At 41.9% G+C, this 20,381-nt stretch overlaps 2 protein-coding genes across 12 annotated transcripts; one reads left to right on the forward strand and one right to left on the reverse strand.

The window, feature by feature from the left end:
• Positions 1–301: 301 nt before the first annotated feature.
• Positions 302–7,317, reverse strand: LOC110529682 (uncharacterized). 11 transcript variants are annotated; one of them, XR_016497705.1, is made up of 9 exons: positions 7,209–7,283; positions 2,934–3,184; positions 2,745–2,865; positions 2,458–2,572; positions 2,181–2,242; positions 1,830–1,886; positions 1,500–1,574; positions 1,185–1,321; positions 302–818 (listed from the first exon to the last, which is right to left on the reverse strand). XR_016497705.1 is itself a non-coding variant. In XM_090243045.1 (8 exons), the coding sequence occupies exons 2-7, from the start codon at positions 2,942–2,944 to the stop codon at positions 1,190–1,192; spliced, it is 498 nt and encodes a 165-aa protein (XP_090099171.1). In that variant the 5' UTR covers positions 2,945–3,184; positions 7,209–7,286; the 3' UTR covers positions 302–818; positions 1,185–1,189. The 11 variants fall into 11 exon arrangements, 6 of the variants coding, with proteins under 6 accessions (XP_090099171.1, XP_090099168.1, XP_021467790.1 ...); XR_016497706.1 differs by having other exon boundaries at positions 302–1,321; positions 2,745–2,847; XR_016497703.1 differs by having other exon boundaries at positions 302–1,321.
• A 1,588-nt stretch (positions 7,318–8,905) lies between these two features.
• Positions 8,906–19,080, forward strand: LOC110529683 (uncharacterized). The gene is made up of 25 exons (XM_021612117.3): positions 8,906–9,010; positions 9,341–9,372; positions 9,667–9,703; positions 9,806–9,865; positions 9,945–10,027; positions 10,126–10,178; positions 10,462–10,518; positions 10,637–10,689; positions 10,949–14,590; positions 14,690–14,795; positions 14,932–14,999; positions 15,089–15,187; positions 15,333–15,448; positions 15,600–15,690; positions 15,783–15,899; positions 16,488–16,575; positions 16,758–16,823; positions 16,925–16,964; positions 17,124–17,228; positions 17,323–17,423; positions 17,579–17,641; positions 17,736–17,845; positions 17,978–18,099; positions 18,265–18,390; positions 18,505–19,080. Exons 2-25 carry the CDS (start codon positions 9,341–9,343, stop codon positions 18,599–18,601), a joined length of 5,532 nt encoding a protein of 1,843 aa, XP_021467792.3. The 5' UTR covers positions 8,906–9,010; the 3' UTR covers positions 18,602–19,080.
• The last annotated feature ends 1,301 nt before the right edge of the window (positions 19,081–20,381 follow it).

A 20,381-nucleotide genomic window follows, 5' to 3' on the forward strand; every position in this document is an offset into this window, starting at 1 on the left:
CTATTCAGTTGTTATATAAAATACTAACTAATCGTTGTGTGACCTTGCAAGACATTGATTCAGCTTTGATCTAACTTTACTAAACCAGCACCATAGTGAGAAGTGATATTCTATTCGTAATAATAAGTGATGAGTAGGACTATTAGTCATAGGACACAGATCTTGATGAGATATTTTAAATGAGGAGTGCCCTTAGTTGTTCAAAAAGGACAGCGCTAAATAAACTGATTTGATTAGCTGGAACACATGGTTGCAATATACCCGTCACAGAATAAATGAAAACAGAGGGCCGAACTATCAATTTATATAATTGATTTGCTTAGATTTAATCAAATCAATTGACCAAGTTGTGAACATAAGTCATTACTACGTAGAATTGCAGAAAATTCATTTTAAAACAGCCATAAAAATCAAGCTTTTGGTGTGGTGTATTCATGCATCTCAAACTATAACCTAAATGTATTATTTCTTCCAACTTGTCCCAATTAACATTTCCAATTAAATCATCCTGACATAGCCTACCCTAACTGGCCCTGCGTCTCAGCCAATAGTCAATATAGGCTAAAGATTCCAAGCAGGGCTACCGCAACTTCCAGAGAAGGTGAGGCTCTTAGGCTTTACGGTGGCCACTGGTTTGGGTGTCCTCGGCAGAATGGTGTCACTGTAACCAAGTGGTCACATATCGTTCAGGGTTCCACTGCGCAAGAGCAGGTTGGTGGAGTGTTATGAACATCAAGGCACAGGTAAAAAAAAAAAAAAATCTCAACATTCTATTGTTGTCAAATCTCCAATGGGCCTCTGCAGTGCACACATGTAACCTACAGATCATCATCATTCGCCAGAGAGAATACAGGGAAGAATGGAGGGGAAAAAAAAGATAGTGATAGACATAATGTTAGCAGTGTGATTAGGTTTAAAATCAGATTTTAAGAGAAATTGTATTAATCCTGTATGTGGGGGTTTATGACTGTGGCAACTGGTGACGACCCTGGTACCCAGGCTAAAATAACACTGGCAGTCCAACCGCTTTTAAATTTGGAGTCTTGCAGACAAATCAAATAAGACTGAGTGAAAAACAACTATTTTTGCAAGTATTAACAATTTAAATCGAGTTAGATTAAATATACTAAATGTTTTATAATTACATTTACATTAAAAGCAAGCACACACTTATACACACATACAGTATCTACTCCAATAAAAGCTGCTCTGCCTCCTCAAGAGCCTTCTCCGTTTCTTCAACTTCCAAGGAGAAATTATCCCTCTCCTGCACGAGATGCTCCCGAGCCTCCATGAGATCCTTCATGGACTTTTGAACTTCCTGGAAATTAACAAACAATGACCATTTCAACAAGCTCTAGCTTGAACAGACTTACCAGAGGTTCCCGATGGGCAAGTGCCTTTGAGAGCTTAATGTCTTAAGCTCTCAAAGGCACTTACTTGCCCATCGGGAATACACACAGGATTAATTATGCTTATGTCAAAGATAATGAACTTACTGTTAGTTGTGCACTTTGTTCTGTTGCCATGTCACCAAATGTCCACAGTTCACTTAACAGATCCCGGGATATATTCTGCATCATAGGAGATTTTAAAAATGAGGTCTACATCCATAAAAATAAATCACTACATACAATTACAAAGCCAGATTCGTGCAAACAAGTAACATTTGAGTCTAAAGGCATTTTCACACAGATTTGTGCTATAGTTCGAATCAGAGTTTGATTATTTGATACATTGTATTTTTTCCCCCATTTGGTCTGGTTGGTTTCACAATGCCAAGTGTCAATGCCATGCAAGTCATTTGTTTATTGGACAAAAATGCTCACCTTAAATCCATCTATGATTATCATGAAGCTCACTTGTGCGTCCCAATCTTCAAATTACTTTCATATGGGGGAGAAAAAAAATGCAATAGCCACTAACTGCAATGTGAATAGGATATATTCAGTAGCCTATATCGCCGGTACAGCCCCCCCCCGTCTCCTCTAACCTGCATCGAATGCACTCAAATGCGCTGCAGAGTGCGGATAGATTCACAACAGTCCAAACGAACTGAACTAAGGGAGTAAACGCACCAAAGTTGGAAAAAATGTACCAAACAAATCTGGTGTGAAAGCCTCCTAAGTAATAACAGACTGTTCAACGATATTGATGAAAAAACAAGTGAAAGTCCTTACCACCACCACTCGTTGTTGATCCTCATTTTGCGGTGCAGATTCTCCAATTCTCTCTCCCAAAACTGAGAAATAAAGTCATAAAACTAATTAGGTGTCCCCTTTAATCTTTGGATTAATTGTCAGAGTAGAGAACACACGATTTTGTATGGGTTCAAATTCTACAGCAAGCTAGCTAAACGACTTGCATATCGTAAACCGTCTCAAATAGAACCCAGTTCTATTTTAATGGCTGGCTACAAACGTAACGTGGCCAGTCTAGTCAGGATGTAATGATTACCTGGATCAATATTTCCAGCGACTAGTAGCGCATGGCAGTCCTTCAGATGTTTCTTGATGTCGGCATTGGTTCCTTGGAGGTCACTGTATTGTTGCTCCAGCTGGGCGACTTTTAGCTGCAAAATGAAATGAAAAGAGACAATGAGTGCACAAGATAGCCCTGAACAGAAGAGATAACATTGCACTCTTCTCGAGACGTTCCATTCAACAGCCCATAGAGAAAACCTAGTGCAGTTATGCTCACATATACGTTTGGAAAGTAGTGAATCATCCCTTTAACAAACTTACCTGTGTTTCTAAATTGTTTTTCTGCAGTTCCTCATTGGCTTCCACTAAAAGTTGATTCTGACCCTTCAGTTCTGACTGCTGCTGTCCATGTCTGGTGGAAGCTCTATCAAAAGACAGAATACTAGGAGCATTTTTTATTAGCAATTGTATTTCTCCCAAATTTAAAAAAGGTTAAAAGGGAAATCTTACCCTTTATGCATTTTGGCTACAAAATTATTTCTGGAAAAAAAGAGAAAGCTAGTGGGTCTTAAAATGCCCAAACAATTAGATAGCCAGTTATCTCCCCTTTGTTAAATGAAAGTTTCCTTGGTACGTTCTCTTTGTGAGGCTTAGAAATAGCTGTTTTTGGAACTAAACTGAAGTCTGGATGGATGTCGCTTTGAATTCGTATTTATTGGCAGCGCTCTTCATTTCTGCAGCACTGCCATCAGGTCACACACCTGAAATAGAAGAAATATCAAATGAAGACAATCCAGATTCTTGCTAGTTATGTTTTTGCCGAATGACAAACACCTTGAAAAAGGGGCTTGAAGGTGCGAATGCAGGAACTGAAGTGTAGGAAACTAATTACTTCAACTAACTCTGTCCGCATCTAGTAATTTAATGCCATCATAAAAAAAAACATTTAAAAAGCAACTTTGTGATAAATATACTAAACAAAAATATAAAACAACAATTTCAATTTTAGCAAATCAAAGTTTATTTGTCACGTGCGCTGAATTTAATTTTACCCCTTTTTCTCCCCAATTTCTTGTCTCATCGCTACAACTCCCGTACGGGCTCAGGAGAGACGAAGGTCATGCGTCCTCCAATATACAACCCAACCAAGCCGCACTGCTTCTTAACACAGCACGCATCCAACCCGGAAGCCAGCCGCACCAATGTGTCGGAGGAAACACCGTGCACCTGGCAACCTTGGTTAGCGTGCACTGCGCCCGGCCCGCCACAGGAGTCGCTGGTGCGCAATGAGACAAGGATATCCCTCCCGGCCAAGCCCTCCCTAACCCGGACGACGCTAGGCCAATTGTGCGTCGCCCCACACGGACCTCCCGGCCGGTTGCGACAGAGCCTGGGCGCGAACCCAGGGTCTCTGGTGGCACAGCTGGCGCTGCAGTACAGCGCCCTTAACCACTGCGCCACCCGGGAGGCTCAGGTGTAGATCTTACAGTGAAATGCTTACTTACAGGCTCTAACCAATAGTGGAGAAAAAAAGTGTGGCACAGGTAAGTAAAGAAATAAAACAACAGTAAAAAATACATTTGAAAATAAGAGTAGCAAGGCTATATACAGACAGCGGTTAGTCAGGCTTATTGAGGTAGTATGTACATGTGAGTATGGTTAAAGTGACTATACATATATGATGAACAGAGAGTAGCAGCAGCGTAAAAGAGGGGTTGGCGGGTGGTGGGACACAATGCAAATAGTCCGGGTAACCATTTGGTTACCTGTTCAGGAGTCTTATGGCTTGGGGGTAAAAACTGTTGAGAAGCCTTTTTGTCCTAGACTTGGCACTCCGGTACATATACCCTGACTCTGCGTGCAATGAACGCAAGAGAAACGACACAATTTCACCTGGTTAATATTGCCTGCTAAACTGGATTAGTAGTTATAACTAGTGATTATGATTGATTGATTTTTATAAGATAGGTTTAATGCTAGCTAGCAATTTACCTTGGCTTCTACTGCATTCGCGTAACAGGCAGGCTACTCGTGGAGTGCAATGGTTAGAGCGTTGGACTTGTTAACTGTGCAGTTGCAAGATTGAAACCCCTTGAGCTGACAAGGTGAAAATCTGTCGTTCTTTTCCTGAACAAGGCAGTTAACCCACAGTTCCTAGGCAGTCATTGAAAATAAGAATGTGTTCTTAACTGACTTGCCTAGTTAAATAAGAAGGTAGAAATAAAATTTTACAAATTTAAAAACGGAAATTGGTGCCCAAAAATACAGTTTTCCGATTGTTATGAAAACTTGAAATCGGCCCTAATTAAATCGGCCATACCGATTAATCGGTCAACCTCTAGTCAGGATGCTCTCGATGTTGCAGCTGTAGAACCTTTTGAGGATCTCAATACCCATGCCAAATATTTTTAGTTTCCTGAGGGGGAATAGGCTTTGTCGTGCCCTCTTCACGACTGTCTTGGTGTGTTTGGACCATTGTTGTTGATGTGGACACCCAAGGAATTTGAAGCTCTCAACCTGCTCCACTACAGCCCCGTCGATGAGAATGGTGACGTGCTCGGTGCTCCTTTTCCTGTAGTCCACAATCATCTCCTTTAGTCTTGGTTATGTTGAGGGATAGATTGTTAGTCTGGCACCACCCGGCCAGGTCTCTGACCTCCTCCCTATAGGCTGTCTCGTCGTTGATCACTGTTGTGTCGTCAGCAAACTTAATGATGGTGTTGGAGTTGTGCCTGGCCATGCAGTCGTGGGTGAACAGGGAGTACAGGAGGGGACTGAGCACGCACCCCTGGGGAGCTCCAGTGTTGAGGATCAGTGTGGCAAATGTGTTGCTACCTACCCTCACCACCTGGGGGCGGCCTGTCAAGATTCAGTTGCAGAGGGAGGTGTTTAGTCCCAGGTTCCTTAGCTTAGTGGTGAGCTTTGAGGGTACTATGGTGTTGAACGCTGAGCTGTGGTCAATGAATAGCATTCTCACATAGGTGTTCCTTTTGTCCAGGTGGGAAAGGGCAGTGTGTAGTGCAATAGAGATTGCATCATCTGTGGATCTGTTTGGGCAGTATAAGGTTATAAAGTTACAGTTCATATAAGGAAATAAATTCATTAGGCCCTAATCTATGCATTTCACATGACTGGGAATATACATATGCATCTGTTGGCCACAGATACCTTAAAAAAAAATCAGTCAGTATCTGGTGTGACCACCATTTGCCTCCTGCAGCGCGACATCTCCTTCGCATAGAGTTGATCAGGCTGTTGGTTGTGGCCTGTGAAATGTTGTCCCACTCCTCTTCAATGGCTGTGCGAAGTTGCTGGATATTGGCGGGAACTGGAACATGCTGTTATACACGTCAATCCAGAGCATCCCGAACATGCTCAGCGGGTAACATGTCTGGTGTATGCAGGCCATCGAAGAAATGGGACATTTTCAGCTTCCAGGAATTGGGTACAGATATTTGTGACATGTGGCCATGCATAATCATGCTGAACGAGGTGATGGCAGCAGATGAATGGCATGAGGTGATGGCAGCGGTCAATGGGCCTCAGGATCACGCCAAGGTATCTCTGTACATTCAAATTGCTATCGATAAAATGCAACTGTTTTTGTTCTCTGTAACTTATGCCTGCATATTCCATAACCCCACCGCCTCCATGGGAAACTGTTCGCTCACACGATGCCATACATGTGGTCTGCGGTTGTGAGGCCGGTTGGACGTACTGAAAACGACTGAAACAACGTTGGAGGCAGCTTATGGTAGAGAAATTAACATTCAATAATCTGGCAACAGCTCTGGTGGACATTCCTGCAGTCAGCATGCCAATTGCACACTCCCTTAAAAACCTGACAATGTGTTGTGTGACAGAACTGTACATTTTAAAGTTACCTTTTATTGTCCACAGCACAAGGTGCACCTGTGTAATGATCATGCTGTTTTGTTGGTTATTTTTACCCCATTTTTCTCCCTAATTTCATGATTACGATCTTGTCTCATTGCTGCAACTCCCCAAAGGCTTGGAAGAGGCGACGGTCGAGTCATACATCCTCCGAAACATGACCCTCGAAGCCACGCTTCTTAACATGTCGGCGTAAACGCTGTTCAACTGACGACCGAAGTCCGCCACTAGGAGTCGCTAGAGCGCAACGAGCCAAGTAAAGCCCACCAGGTCAAACCCTCCCCTATGTGCGCCACCCTATGGGACTCCAGGTCACGGCCGGTTGTGACACAGCCTGGGATCAAACCACAGGGCTGTAGTGACGGCGCAACACTTTAATACATGTCCATTAGACCGCTGCACCGCGATCAAGCTGTTTAATCAGCTTCTTGATATGCCACACCTGTCAGGTGGATGGATTATCTTCGCAAAGGAGAAACGCTCAGTAACATCTGTACACCAAATTTGAGAGAAATAAACGTTTGTGCATTTTGGGGATCTTTTGTCAGCTCATGAAACTAACACTTTACATGTTGCGTTTATTTTTGTTCAGTAACGTCATATATTGACAGTCCTAACATTAGGTCTATGTTATCTACATAACTAGTTAATACACTTGCTAACGTTAGTGGCTCAATTCTTAGGGTATCTTGGCTACAGCTAGCTAGCAAGCTCACGACACGCTTCCTTCACCGTGAAGTTTAGTCCGCTAACGTTAACTATCATCAGCATCAAGGAGAAGTAGTAAGGTAGCTAACTCTCATTTACACCTCCACACCCACAGAATAAAACAATACTTAGTGGATAATTATTCCGACGTATCCAATTAGCAATAAAACAACGCTTCCTTACCGTGTACTGTACTCAATGACAAAACCAAAGAACCTCACTTTTTGAAAATAGCCCAAAGATTTGAAAAAAAAATTGTGTGAACGTCACTTCCGTACCACTTGGTTTCAACACCAGTTATTTATTTTTTACCTTACCAAAATATTTTACAGTAAAATAATCTTGCTTCTCAGATAAAAAGTATCCCCCTTTAAAAATCTAATTGTATTTGACACATATAAGGTGCAGAAAAATGAGTATGTGCTAGCCGTGCAGTTCATTAATCAATATCAATATTAATGACACAAGAGTCAAGTCAAAAATAACAAGTAATAGAAGAGGTAGTAGGAGTAGTAATAGTGGACTGTATTTACACGGTATTTACAAATATAGAGTGGGTGGTGGCTTGATCATGGAGTAGAGTAAATTACATATAATATAACAGCACTGTTGACTGTGTGTGAGAGAGTTCTGAGTGCGTGCTTGTGCGTGTGAGTTTATGGGTTTGTGTGAGTTTATGGGTTTGTGTGCGTGTGTTTGTGTGTAAATGTGTGTGTAGGGGTTGGATGTGTGGATAGTTAGTGCAAATAATCTCTGAGGTGCAGGTCTGTGCAGGGAGACAGCCAGAGTTAGCAGTATAGCATTCTGATGGCCTGGTGGTAGAAGCTGTCTCGGAGCCTGGTGGTCCGAGACCCAATGCTCTGATACAGCTTGCCAAAAGGTAACAGAGTGAACAGTCTGTGGCTCGGGTGACTGGAGGGGCAGGGAGCTCGCCCCCAGGGATGTATTGGGCCGCCCGCACCACCACTCTGTAGAGCCTTCCAGTTGAGGCCGGTGCGGTTGCCATACCAAGCGGTGAGGCAGCCAGTCAAGATGCTTTCGATAGTGCAGCTGTAGAACGTTTTGAGGATCTGAGGGCCCATGCCAAATCTTTTCAGCTTCCTGAGGGGGAAGAGCCATTGTCGTGCCCTCTTCACCACTGTGTTGGTGTGTTTTGACCATGACAGATTCTTAGTGATGTGGACACAGAGAAACTTGAAGCTCTTGAACCGCTCCACTACAGCCCCATCAATGTGAATGTGAGGGTGCTTGTCCTTCCGTTCCCTGTAGTCCACGATCAGCTCCTTTGTCTTATTGACGTTGAGGAAGAGGTTGTTGTTCTGGCACCACACTGCCAGGTCTCTGTTCTCCTCCCTATAGACTGTCTCATCATTGTTGTACCAGGCAGTGATGCAGCCGGTCAAGATGCTCTCGACTGTGCAGCTGTAGAACTTCTTGAGGATTCGAGGTCCCATGCCGAATTTCTTCAGCGGTGTTGAGAATTAGCATGGCATAGGTGTAGTTGCCGAACCTCACCACCTGGATTCTGCCTGTCAGTTGTTCAGATTTGATCCCTTCCAACTAGATTTTTTGGATGAAACAAATGAACAGAATACCCTTTATTATCAACATTTTTATTGTTGCCTTTGTGTTTCTTTTACACATAAACTGGGAACAGTATCAATGGAATAACGGAATAAAAAACTGGTCCTGGCCCTGCCGATATGAGTTGTTTTGGAGTAAGTAGGGCTAAAATAACAAGTGGAGTCCAGGGTGTTTACACGTTTATACTTATTTCCAGCGTTCGATGTAAAAGTGGCGGAAGATTTATTGACGTCCAGGGGTGGCAGTATAACGTTTATTTCCACACAACCTAGATAGCGTAAATAAGAAGGTTTTCTGACTGCGCATGCTCAAGAGAGGGCGGTTAAATTCAAAACCAACAACAGCTTTGACGCTTAATAGCTGGCATCTAAAATTGTACTTGAACAACTAGTAGCTACACGGTACAGTAGTTTTTTGGCAAATTAACAACGTATTATCTTTGCAATGTTTTAACATTAATGTGTTCAAGTAGACTAGATGGCTAAGTTAACTAGCTAACATTAGCGCTTGATTTGTGACACATCTAACGTTGACGCTTCTTGCTAACGTTAGCTAGCTAACCAGCTAGTTCGCTAGCAAAGTATTTTAATAATTGTCATTCAGTGTATTAGCAAACGTGGCTAGTTAAGTAGATTTGTGTATTTTTCTCAGTTATCAATGTGAACGACGATTGCTAGCTAGCCAGTTAACGTGTTTATGTCAATGTATTTATTTCATAACTGTCGGCGAAGATGGAGCCGCCTGATGCTGCATCAAGGACGGAGTGAGTGATATGTTTGTTGATAGCCCAATTGTAGTTCACTAACTTTCCAATTTTATTAAGCCATGAAGTTATCCCTGGCCATGACCTCACTCTCCGAAGGGGTCTCAGGGGGGTGGGATATGCTAAATGTATTTATAAAAATTATATTTTAATTCACACGTTTAATAATACACACGTTTACATGTGTGAAATAGGACAAATGTAATTATTGTTACGTGTCTCGTGTATTTCAAGTATAGCGTTAATATTACTAGGTACGTTAACTGCTTGGGTTTGTTTTCTAAATTGCAACAGTGATCATGTTGGATCCTCCAAACGGCGTATTTCTTCGGTTAGTACAACAGTTGTTCATACAACTATTTAGTTTGAGAATGTTTTGTCAACCATTTTAACAGCACGTCTCTGAATTAATATTGTATCCACATCTAATTAGATCCTGAAAGTTCCACGGACATCTATCAAATTCACTGGCCCAGAGCTAGAGGAGAGTCGGGTAAAGACTAAATAGATAGCAGTTGGGGAAATTGTGAATGTCTCTGTCATTTTACTCAATGCATTATTGTCTTCACAAGGTGGAGGTGGTCAAGCCAGTAGAGAAGAGGATCTCCAGAAGAGTCAGTTTTGCCACTTCCAATGATGTTCTACTGTTTTCAAAGTAAAACGTTTTCGCTGTGCCACATTTGGAATTTAAACTACAATACCATGAAAATAAGAAACACTTATAAAACAATGTTATTACCTTTTCGTTATCAGAGATGTGAAGAATGGCTCCCCTGTCCGGAGTCCTCTAAAAAACCTCACAACTAGTAAGTAAGCCTACTGTATGCTTGAGACATTTCTTGTTTTCTTCTCAATGTAGAGCAGCATATGATGCTTCACAATACTGTGTATTTAAGTGAGGAGGCTCATGCAAATGTTTGTTTCACATTGGCTGAATTGTTTTACGTGACTGGTTTTGCAATTGCTAAACAGTGAAAATGTGACTTAACTCGGGCAGTTGGGTTTGTTTTACTTTCAATTTATCCAACCTTTCAAAAAATGTTTTTTCATGTAACGTATTTACAACTGAAATGCAATTTGATTTAACAGCGGCAGAAAACATAAGCATTCATACGGGTTCCATTGATGGTTCTCAACCAATCACAGGTATGCCTAAAATCTAGTTATTAAGTAGATTTTTTGCATTCTCACTAGGTACTGTATAAATCACTCAGTGACCACCAAGATGCCTTTAACTGTTATGCACCTTCATTTGTAAATGTAGGCATGGAAACCTTGTTGAATGCTCCCCTCCATGTTTCACAACAAAGAAATAAGGTAAACTATGACTGAGAAATGTGACTCTTTAAATTAGACTTTCAATTGGCGTAGCTACATTCTTCCCATGTTTATATAGGTACATAGAAATTCATAACAATAAAATATAATACGAATAGTATTTTAACTATTGCCAAAAACCAAGATACATTGACAATTCTTTCATTGACCATGCCAGTGCGCTTCTTACCTGTGTTAATTGCTGTTGCTGTGTACTTACCTATTCATGAGACGCTAAAGTCATTGTTTCTCCTAATAGGAAAATGTAATGTTCAACCAGGATGATTATGGGGAGAAAACAATGATGTTCACAGGAGAGGACACAGCATTTATGGATATGACTCACAGTCACACAATACTCATCGCCAATGATTCAGAATCATCAGTTGTTCTGCCAAATGAAATCAATGTGACTACACCTACCTGTGGAAACATGGATTTTACTTTTTCAATGGAGAAAGGTAAAACTGGGTGTTTTCAGGACTCAACAGAGAATTATGTCCCCTTTAAAAACCCTTCCACCTTAGCCAGAGGTATAGATCCAGAGTTTGAACATTTCCTTGCCAGTATAACGAAGTCAAGTGGCCCCATGTGTAATCCAATAGCTCCCAAATCCTCAACTACTGTGGCATTCCACAGAGCTGCATCCCCTCCAGAAAAAACGAACAACAGACGTTTCCTTGCTGCGCTCAATGCCCGCAGGTCAGGAGTTGATCAAGAGAATCAGCTCCCAGCTTTGTCAGCAACGGGGGGAGACGGTACAGTGGGCTCAATTATCCCTAAAAGGCAAGGGCCTCAGTTCATGAATACATCTACGATGCAAACTGAACAAGATCATATGGATCTGACAAAAAGCCATACCACTTTGATAGATGGCAAAGGAGTTTTTCAGTGTGTGCAAACTGTAAGCTCTGAAGAGCAACGGCTTAGGGGAAGCACTTTCAGCCAGGTAACTGTCTCTACTGATCCAGATGAAATGGAGTTGACCAGGAGCCAAACTGTTGCCATTGACTCCAAAGCCATTTGGATGTTTGGGCCAAATCCCTCTCAGAAAATTGAAAGGAAAAGTGTGGTCTTCACATCAGATCCCAATAAATCCCAGATCTTCTCAGGTGATGACCATGGCATGGAAATAACTTCAGCTCTCAATGTACCTCTCCAGGAGAATGTGTGTGCTCTGACCAAGAAAGGTGAATCATCACCCTGGATGTTTCCCCCAGAAAACAGAATCCCCTCCGTTCAGCAAAATCAACAGACCTTTCATAGCACCTCTTATACATACTCAGATGACATGGAGATGACAAGATGTCAAACAGTTGCCATTGATTCCAAAAGTGTAGCCCTAACGGAAATTCCCTTACTAGGGAATTCAAGGAAGAGTTTGTCTTTTATGCCAGCCTCTCATAGAGGTGTGTTTTTTTCAGAAGATGGCAACGGTATGGATCTGACTGAGGCCCTCACTGGAAATATTGTGTCAAACAGCCATATAGCAATTAATAAGCCACTACAGAGCTTGTTCCCCACAACAGAGATGTCCTTTCACTCTGATCTGAGTACTAACATGGAGATGACTTCAGGACAGAGAAGTAATAAAGTATGGGAGCCTGCATCCTCTGATCCTGATGACATGGAAATCACAAAAAGCCTAACTGCTGTAATTGATTCCAAATATTGTGTGATGGAGAAGCCTTCTCTTAGCAAACCGAAGACCAAGTTTGACCTGGGTCTATCCTATGTGCCACCATCTATGGAATATGGCAATTTCTCAGACGATGCTAATAGTGTGAAGAGGGCGCTGGATCAGGTTAAAGGTTTTTCTGTAGCCATATCGGATCCTGATGACATGGAAATAACTAGAAGTCAAACTGTTGCCATCGACACCAAAAGCCTCAATGTGGTCAATCGCACGCAAAACACAAGGAAAAGTATATCCTTCATGTCAGCTTCCAACAGACCCAGTCATATGTCAGAGGATGACTGTGGTATGGACATGACCAAATCTCTCACTGTGTCTATAGATCACAGAAATGGACTGAACGTGACAGATGAGACCACTGGCAGATTGTTCCCCATATCAAAACACCAAAAGGAAACATTTGAGAAGAGCCTGATTAGAGCAGAGCTTAGTACAGATGACATGGAAATCACAAGGAGCCAAACAGGGGTTATTGACACCAGAGGTTTTGGTGGTGTAACTCCTTCACTCCAAGGTGGTAGAGGAAGATTTGTCAGCTTTTTGGATTCAAATAAAACTCTTATTGGGGAGGACAACAATTGTATGGAGATGACTCAAGCTCTCACTGCACAGATATTAACAAATGTGTCACATTCTGCCCATGGGGGTGAGACCTTAGCTAGGATGTCCACAATCTCAAAGACAAATTTCACTGGAGCAAAGGGCAATCATTTCGTGGAAGTGGGTCACAAACCTGATCAACGTTGGGCATCAGATTCAGATGACATGGATATGACGAGAAGTCAGACCGCTGTAATTGAGTCTGAAAACATCAAGATGGGGAATCGTGACCCTTTCAGGGGAAGGCAACGTTTATCCAGTGTGAGTAAGACCCTGCAGATGGTTCCTCCGGCAGAGCAGAGTGCACATGGTGAGATTACGTTTCAGTTAGGTGTTGAAAGCCTCTGCAGTGAAAAGGCACCTACATCTTCTGACTCTGATGAAATGGAACTGACAAGGAGCCAGACTGTTGCAATTGAATCCAAAGTTATTAAAATGATGTTTTCCCCTGAAACAAATCCACCTTTAGGGAATGTGTCAATTAGTCAGGCAAATTATATGGAAGTGAAACGAGTAGCAGAAGCAACACGTTGCAGAAATAATCCTGTAGCTGTACCCTCTAACCTGGAGGAGAAGAAAATGGCCAGAGATGAAACTGAAATGTTTTCTGAGGATCATGAAATGGAGATGACCAAGGCTGTCACAACGCAAATTGAACATGCACCTACCAATGTGAAGGGCCCTTCATCCACCACAAATGCAATTTCCTTGTGTCTACCGGAGGGTCACCCTAGAGAAATCCCCACTAACCTTACAGAACACTTTGACCTAAAGGGATTGGCAGACCGAAATGATCCTGATCTGAAAGATGAAGACTGCTCCTTTATTCCTAACAATCCAGAAAGCTCTCCCATTGCCTCTTCAGTCTCAACAGAAGATAATGTACCTTTGAAGAAAGCAAAGACCAGGCGAATGAGTTTGGCAGATCTGCAGTTGAAACTTAATCATATGAGCCGCATGATAAATGAATCCACTGAAGTGATGGGTAGCTGCACTGCACCTTTATCTCACCTGATGAGGACCTCTGACCAACACAGTGTAGAGACAGAATCATTCTCAACTGTAGACTATGGGTCTAAAACCATGGGATTAATGACTGAGAGACCAACAAGTGTCAACTTGGAAGACCATATTATTCACAATGACAAACCTAATATGACTGCTCCTTTAAACTTGAAAAGTAAATGCCTGTCATTTGGTGGTTTCCTGCCCAAACTCCCACAAATAGCCAAACCCTCTGAATCAAACCAGTCCAATAACGTGACAGATTTTGGGAAACTTCTGAAGAAGAATAGCTTGGGTGGCACTCATGAACTGAGGAGCAACACCTCGATGGAGAACATTGACGATGAAGTGCTTCCAGACATTAGCAGTGAAGAGGACTTATCAGAAACTATGGGCACCAAGTCACCTCAGAGGGTCGACGACAAAGGAAATCTTTTCTTAGGCAAGGTGGTCAAGGATGTTGTGGAGCATGAGGTCTTTAAAGAGCCGGTCCTAACTGTTACCCAATGTCAGAAGAGGCCCCTACCAGAAGAGGGCCATGATGACTCCATGGATGAGGTAAAGAGGAATAAGCCATCAACAGAAAACATCAGAGAAATGGTAAATACTGTTTTTCATTTAATCAGTTCACATTTATTTTGTTAAATGTATTCAATACGAGTTAATACATTTGTATTTTTTCACATTTTATCTTGACAGATCCCCCACACACCAGTAGTTCAGTGGGACATTAACTTTACAGCTGCAGCTGATGGCTCCAGCAGCAACTCCAACCTCCGATGTGAGGGCACATTTGAGTCGTCAAGTGAGTTTTGAGGCGCTTTTACTGCTCATTTCGACTGTCTCATTCAAACATTCATCATCACCTTGGCTGTCTTGATCCCTTTTAAAGTGCATTGTCTAGGTTAGGTAGGCAATACTAACTTGATGCCATTTTGCAGCTTACAGACAAAGCCAATTCGAGTCCCTGCTTGACAACACCGGGGACTACACATCTGATGTACTGAAGGTATGTCAACAACTCCCTTTTATATTGACTTTTCCTGATACCATTTCCGATATACTGTGTTTTCACTGCTCTTTCACATTTAATTTCAGAAACTCCAAGATGGCAGCATTACAGTGGCTGAGTTCCTGAAACTCTTCAGCATCGACTTTGTCATCCATAAACCTCGACAGAGTATTCTGCCTGCGAGAGTAAATCCTAAACCTTTGTCTTTAGAATTTAATTTTGACACACACAAAAAAAATACTAACTTTTGAGGAATTATTACAAAGAATAATACTTACTGACGCTCACAATAAACATAGGTGCTAAATACAGATTTTCATCTCCTTATAGATTGTGTCGGATCTCGATCGCAAAACAGAGGACTTGTTAATCGAGAAACATATCAACCGTCCCAAACAGAGGGTGTATGAGACAGACTGCCAGATACTCACAGAAATGGTGGAGGGGTATGTTTAATTATGCATGTCATTGTGACGCTTTACATGGCATTTTATTTACCGTAAGATGAAGTAAAAAAAACGATGCTCAAATCTGTAACCTGCTTAGTAAATAACAAGCCATGTGTGTTCATCCATTTGGTGTACTTTCTGATTTCAGGTTGAAAGCACGTCTGAGAGACCAAGACAGTCTTCTGCAAAGTGTTAATGGAACACTTTGGGAGGCGGCGAAGGGCTTTTCAGATGAAGAGGTATTTAATTTATTGATTTCCCTCTTGCTATTACTAGTCAGTTTGATCCAATTTGGACCACCCCTCTTGATGTTGTGGCTTATTTTCCCCAGTTGCTGCTTGTTGGTTCAAAGTTGAAAGAGAGGAGAACATTCTTCAGAAAGAGAAGCAAAGTGCGATCTCATGAAATGAAAGCAGTTTTGTACTCTGACCTTGTGCACACAACTCGGGTAAGACCCCTGATGAGAACAAAAATCCCTTTGCTTTGTTGCTCGTAACCTTTGACTGAAAAATACTTATGCTTTCCACATTTGTGTGTGTGTGAAATTCAGCTAATAAACTGTTTCATTGGCCTCCCGGGTTGAGGGCGCTGCACTGCAGCGTCAGCTGTGCCACCAGAGACCCTGGGTTCGCGCCCAGGCTCTGTCGCAACCGGGGGGTCCTAGGGCGACGCACAATTGGCCTAGCGTCGTCCGGGTTAGGGAGGGCTTGGCCGGTAGGGATATCCTTGTCTCATCGCGCACCAGCGACTCCTGTGGCGGGCCGGGCGCAGTGCATGCAAACCAAGGTCGCAAGGTGCACAGTGTTTCCTACGACACATTGGTGCGGCTGGCTTCCGGGTTGGATGCGCGCTGTGTTAAGAAGCAGTGTGGTTGGGTTGTGTATCAGAGGACGCATGACTTTCGACCTTCGTCTCTCCCGAGCCCGTACGGGAGTTGTAGCAATGAGACGAGATAGAAGCTACTAACAATTGGATACCACGAAAAAGAGGGTAAAAAAAAAAACTGTTTCGTTGATGTCCCATTACATCTTCACAGGAGGCACAACATAACTTGAGAGGAAATATTGAGAAGACCGATCAGTGTCTGAGAGACCTTGATGAATGTCTACATGACCTGGAAGCTGGTATATTGGATTTGAGTTCATCTCCTTTTGAGCCTTTCATATTCTCTTCTGTAATTAAATTTGAACCAAGGGACTTAATATCATTTTTCACAATGCATGCTTGTCATCCTGTTAAGATAATTGAGGTATTAGTGGTGGTAATTGATTTTGAATTTGAGGTTTTGTCATGCTTTCTGCCACAGAACTTACAGCTGTGGAGGGCACAGGGGTAGAGGACTGTGAGCCAACCTTGAAAGCAAGGCAGCAAGGTAACGTATGACGCCACAATCTTTTTTAAATGAAATGTTTCATTTTTAATCAATGGTGTGCTTGGTATTTGACATTTTAATGTTGAATTACGTTCTATCAGGCTTGGAGAAGGTCAACAAAGCAATTGCTGAAAGTGAAAGGTAAGTCTACATGGCTTGAATCATAATTTAGTGCAAATAAATTGGATTCTTCTTTGTCGTCGCCAGAGCTACGGTCTCTATTGAGATTTTAATTTGTATTACTTTACTGCCTTCCACTGGATGTGCCGAGAAATGGAAACCATTTGTTTTTCTCCACAGGCAAATGTGTGAATTGAAACTACAGAAGATAAACTCTGTGGACAAAGTGGACAGACTCCGAAAGGAAACTCTGGAACTTGAGAAACATATTGCCATGCTGGATAGGTCCGTTTCTCATTTTCCAGACATTTTTCCTCCCTGCCTATACACCTACTATTCCATTCAACTTTGAATGACACTTTTGGCCTCTTGGTTTCAGAGTGAATGAATGGAAGTTTGTGCAGAAAGATGACATGAAGACAGTCTACAGCTTTCTCTACGAGTCCTTGCTGTTGGAGGTGCAGTTTGAGAAACCTAACGGTATGATGTAGTGCTATATATTCCTTGATAGTATAACTTTCCTTGCACCAAAAGTGCTAGTATGTTTATAGTAGTTTTGCTCTGCAGTTTTTTTTTCGAAGGGTTGCTTTAAGACAAATGTCCATTTTTTTGTAATGCTTTGCTCTTTTATTTAGGAGAGGTCTGTGAACAGACTGAGCGTAACATCATGGACATCACATTTCAACGCCAAATGGATGGTGGGAGAAATTAAGCTTGGACACTAATGTAGAATATTTTCTTGGTTCTCGCCACACACTCTTGCCTTTCCAACTCACCTTTTCTTTCTTACAGATGAAAAGTCACCGTGCTACTCTCGGCTTGTACACAATCTGCTATGCCAGTACATAGGCAGTGAAACCACTTGGTTCAAGAAGTACCCCACCAGTCGATACATTCCCGTGGTAAGTGTGAGGCTTGGTTTAAAGGGACGATCCACATGACGTGAAGTCCAGAAAAGGGGTTGGTGTTTTATTGCATTGCATGTCCACAGAGGTTCCGTTTTGGCTGTATAATATCTGATTCTCGCTCTCCAGCTGCTGCATGATGTGGGTCTGGTGGTAAGCCGCTGTCGCCTCCTGGGAGAAGAGATCCACCTGATGAAGAAGTGGGGCGCTCTGAGGCTGGACATCCTGGACATCAGCTGTGTGGACACACAGTAAGATCAAACACCATAGAAATACAACTCCAAGACTGGACAGATTCCCCATCAGACCACCAGAGAATATTGACTTAAATGTTTCTAGGGAATTTTATAGATGTAGTTCCATATAATAGCTTTCTGAATGCAAAACTCATTATTGTTTTGTCCTCTTTATTTCAGAGTTCGAATCCTGTTCTCCAGTCTCAAGTCGTTTAGCAAGTTTGAGATGACAGTAGCCGTCACCTCCGCCTACCCCTTCGGTCTCTTTCATGTGCAAAACTTCCAAAATCACATTGGAAACGCAACGTAAGACTTAATATTTGTCTTCTGACACACGTTTTGTTTCTAGTTTTACTTGTACATTGTTGCAACAGTGCACCTTTAACAACTAACACTATAATACGTTTTTTTTATATACAGAAAAGACCAGGTGGAAGACATTGTATCATCAGTCACACCAGCCAAGAACTACTTGACCAAGATTGTCAAGAGGATCCATGAAAGTCTGCTGTGCTGAGACCAGTTCCAGTCAATGGCTATTCTATGTAGTGCAGGGCTGCCCAACCCTCTTCCTGGGGATCTACTGTCCTGTAGGTTCAGTCCAACCCTAATTTAACACACCTGATTCTACTAAGTAGCTGCTCAACAAGACCTTGACTAGCTGAATCGGATGTGCTAAATTAGGGTTGGACTGAACCTACAGGACAGTAGATCTCCAGGATGAGGGTTGGGCAGCCCTGATGTAGTGAATGAAAATGTGTGTATGTTTCAATTCCATTTGTAAATGTTCAATGCCACATTGTCTTGTTTTAATTTTACATGTTTTCTACCATAAATTTTGATAATTTGTATAATTTTTGTTCATACGGGATCAATAGTAATAGTTGGCCATTTCAAACATCTTTGATGTATTTCCTCTAGCAAAACTATGGCAAGAATTACAATAACTGAAAAAAGCTTGTCTGAATCATTATTAAAATGTAACTGCAACTTTTACCCATGTTTTCTCTGTATGATAACAATCACTGGTTTAACATAAAATTGTTAACCTGGCTCTTCAGTTCTCTGAACAAATGGGGGTTTCAGATCATATCTGGCTGTCATACAAATATATACAGTACCAGTCAAAATTTTGGACATCTACTCTTTCATGGGTTTTTATTTTTACTATGTTCTACATTGTAGAATAATAGTGAAGACAAACTATGAAATAACACATGGAATCATGTAGTAACCTAAAAAAGTGTTAAACAAATCAAAATATATTTCAGATTATTCCAAGTAGCCACCCTTTGACAGCCTTGCACACTGGCATTCAATCAGCTTCACCTGGAATGCTTTTCCAATAGTCTTGAAGGATTTCCCACATGCTGAGCACTTGTTGGCTGCTTTTCCTTCACTCTGCGGTCCACCTCATCCCAAACCATCTCAATTGGGTTGAGGTCGGGTGATTGTGGAGGCCAGGTCATCTGATGCAGCACTCATCACTCCTGTCATCAAGGCAAAGGGTGGCTACTTTGAAGACTATAAAATGTTAACACTTTTTTGGTTACATGATTCCATATGTGTTATTTCATAGTTTTGATGTCTTTGTTGTTATTGTACAATGTAGAAAATAGTATAAAGAAGAACCCTTGAATGAATAGGTGTATCCAAACTTTTGACTGGTACTATTTATCATTTCATAGTATGGAAAGTCAACAGGATTTTTACATTGGGCCGATTTGATTATGCTGATCCGTGCGGCACCGGGCATAGACCCGTTAAGTAATTGGGCAAAAGCAGGGAGGGAGGCACGCCTTTCTCAAATCAAACCGCGCTGCTCAGTCATTTTGTCAATAAAACGGGATGGTGCATTATCTAGAAACATGCACATCCTTTCCATAAAATAAATGTTAGAATGTTCTAACTAGCTTTCATTGGGAAGGCAGATATAGCATTTTTATCAAAAGCAATCTCCTTTGCATGAGAAAACAGAATCCTAGTAATTACTACACATTGCTTTATTACCTCACTTGTTTTTGAGCCGATTTTGGCGTGGGCTTTGAATGGGGCACGTCTCGAATGCAATCAACTTTCAGCCAATCGAAAACATGCCTACACTGGCGTGCCTGGGTGGGATTAATCGAACCCCCTCAGTGAAATTACTGGTATGCTCATATGGCTGCATCTCAATAGTCTACAGTGGCCTCCTCTCATTGTCTCCTCTGATTTGTAATGTGTCGTAATATTGTTTTTTTTTTAAAAGGCTGTCCTGCTCCCCTCCTCTCTTCCTAAATTTCCCTCACAGTCCCGTT

This window comes from Oncorhynchus mykiss, chromosome 8, assembly GCF_057628025.1.
Source record: "Oncorhynchus mykiss isolate SJ-2025 chromosome 8, ASM5762802v1, whole genome shotgun sequence".
Taxonomy (NCBI): Eukaryota; Metazoa; Chordata; class Actinopteri; order Salmoniformes; family Salmonidae; genus Oncorhynchus; species Oncorhynchus mykiss.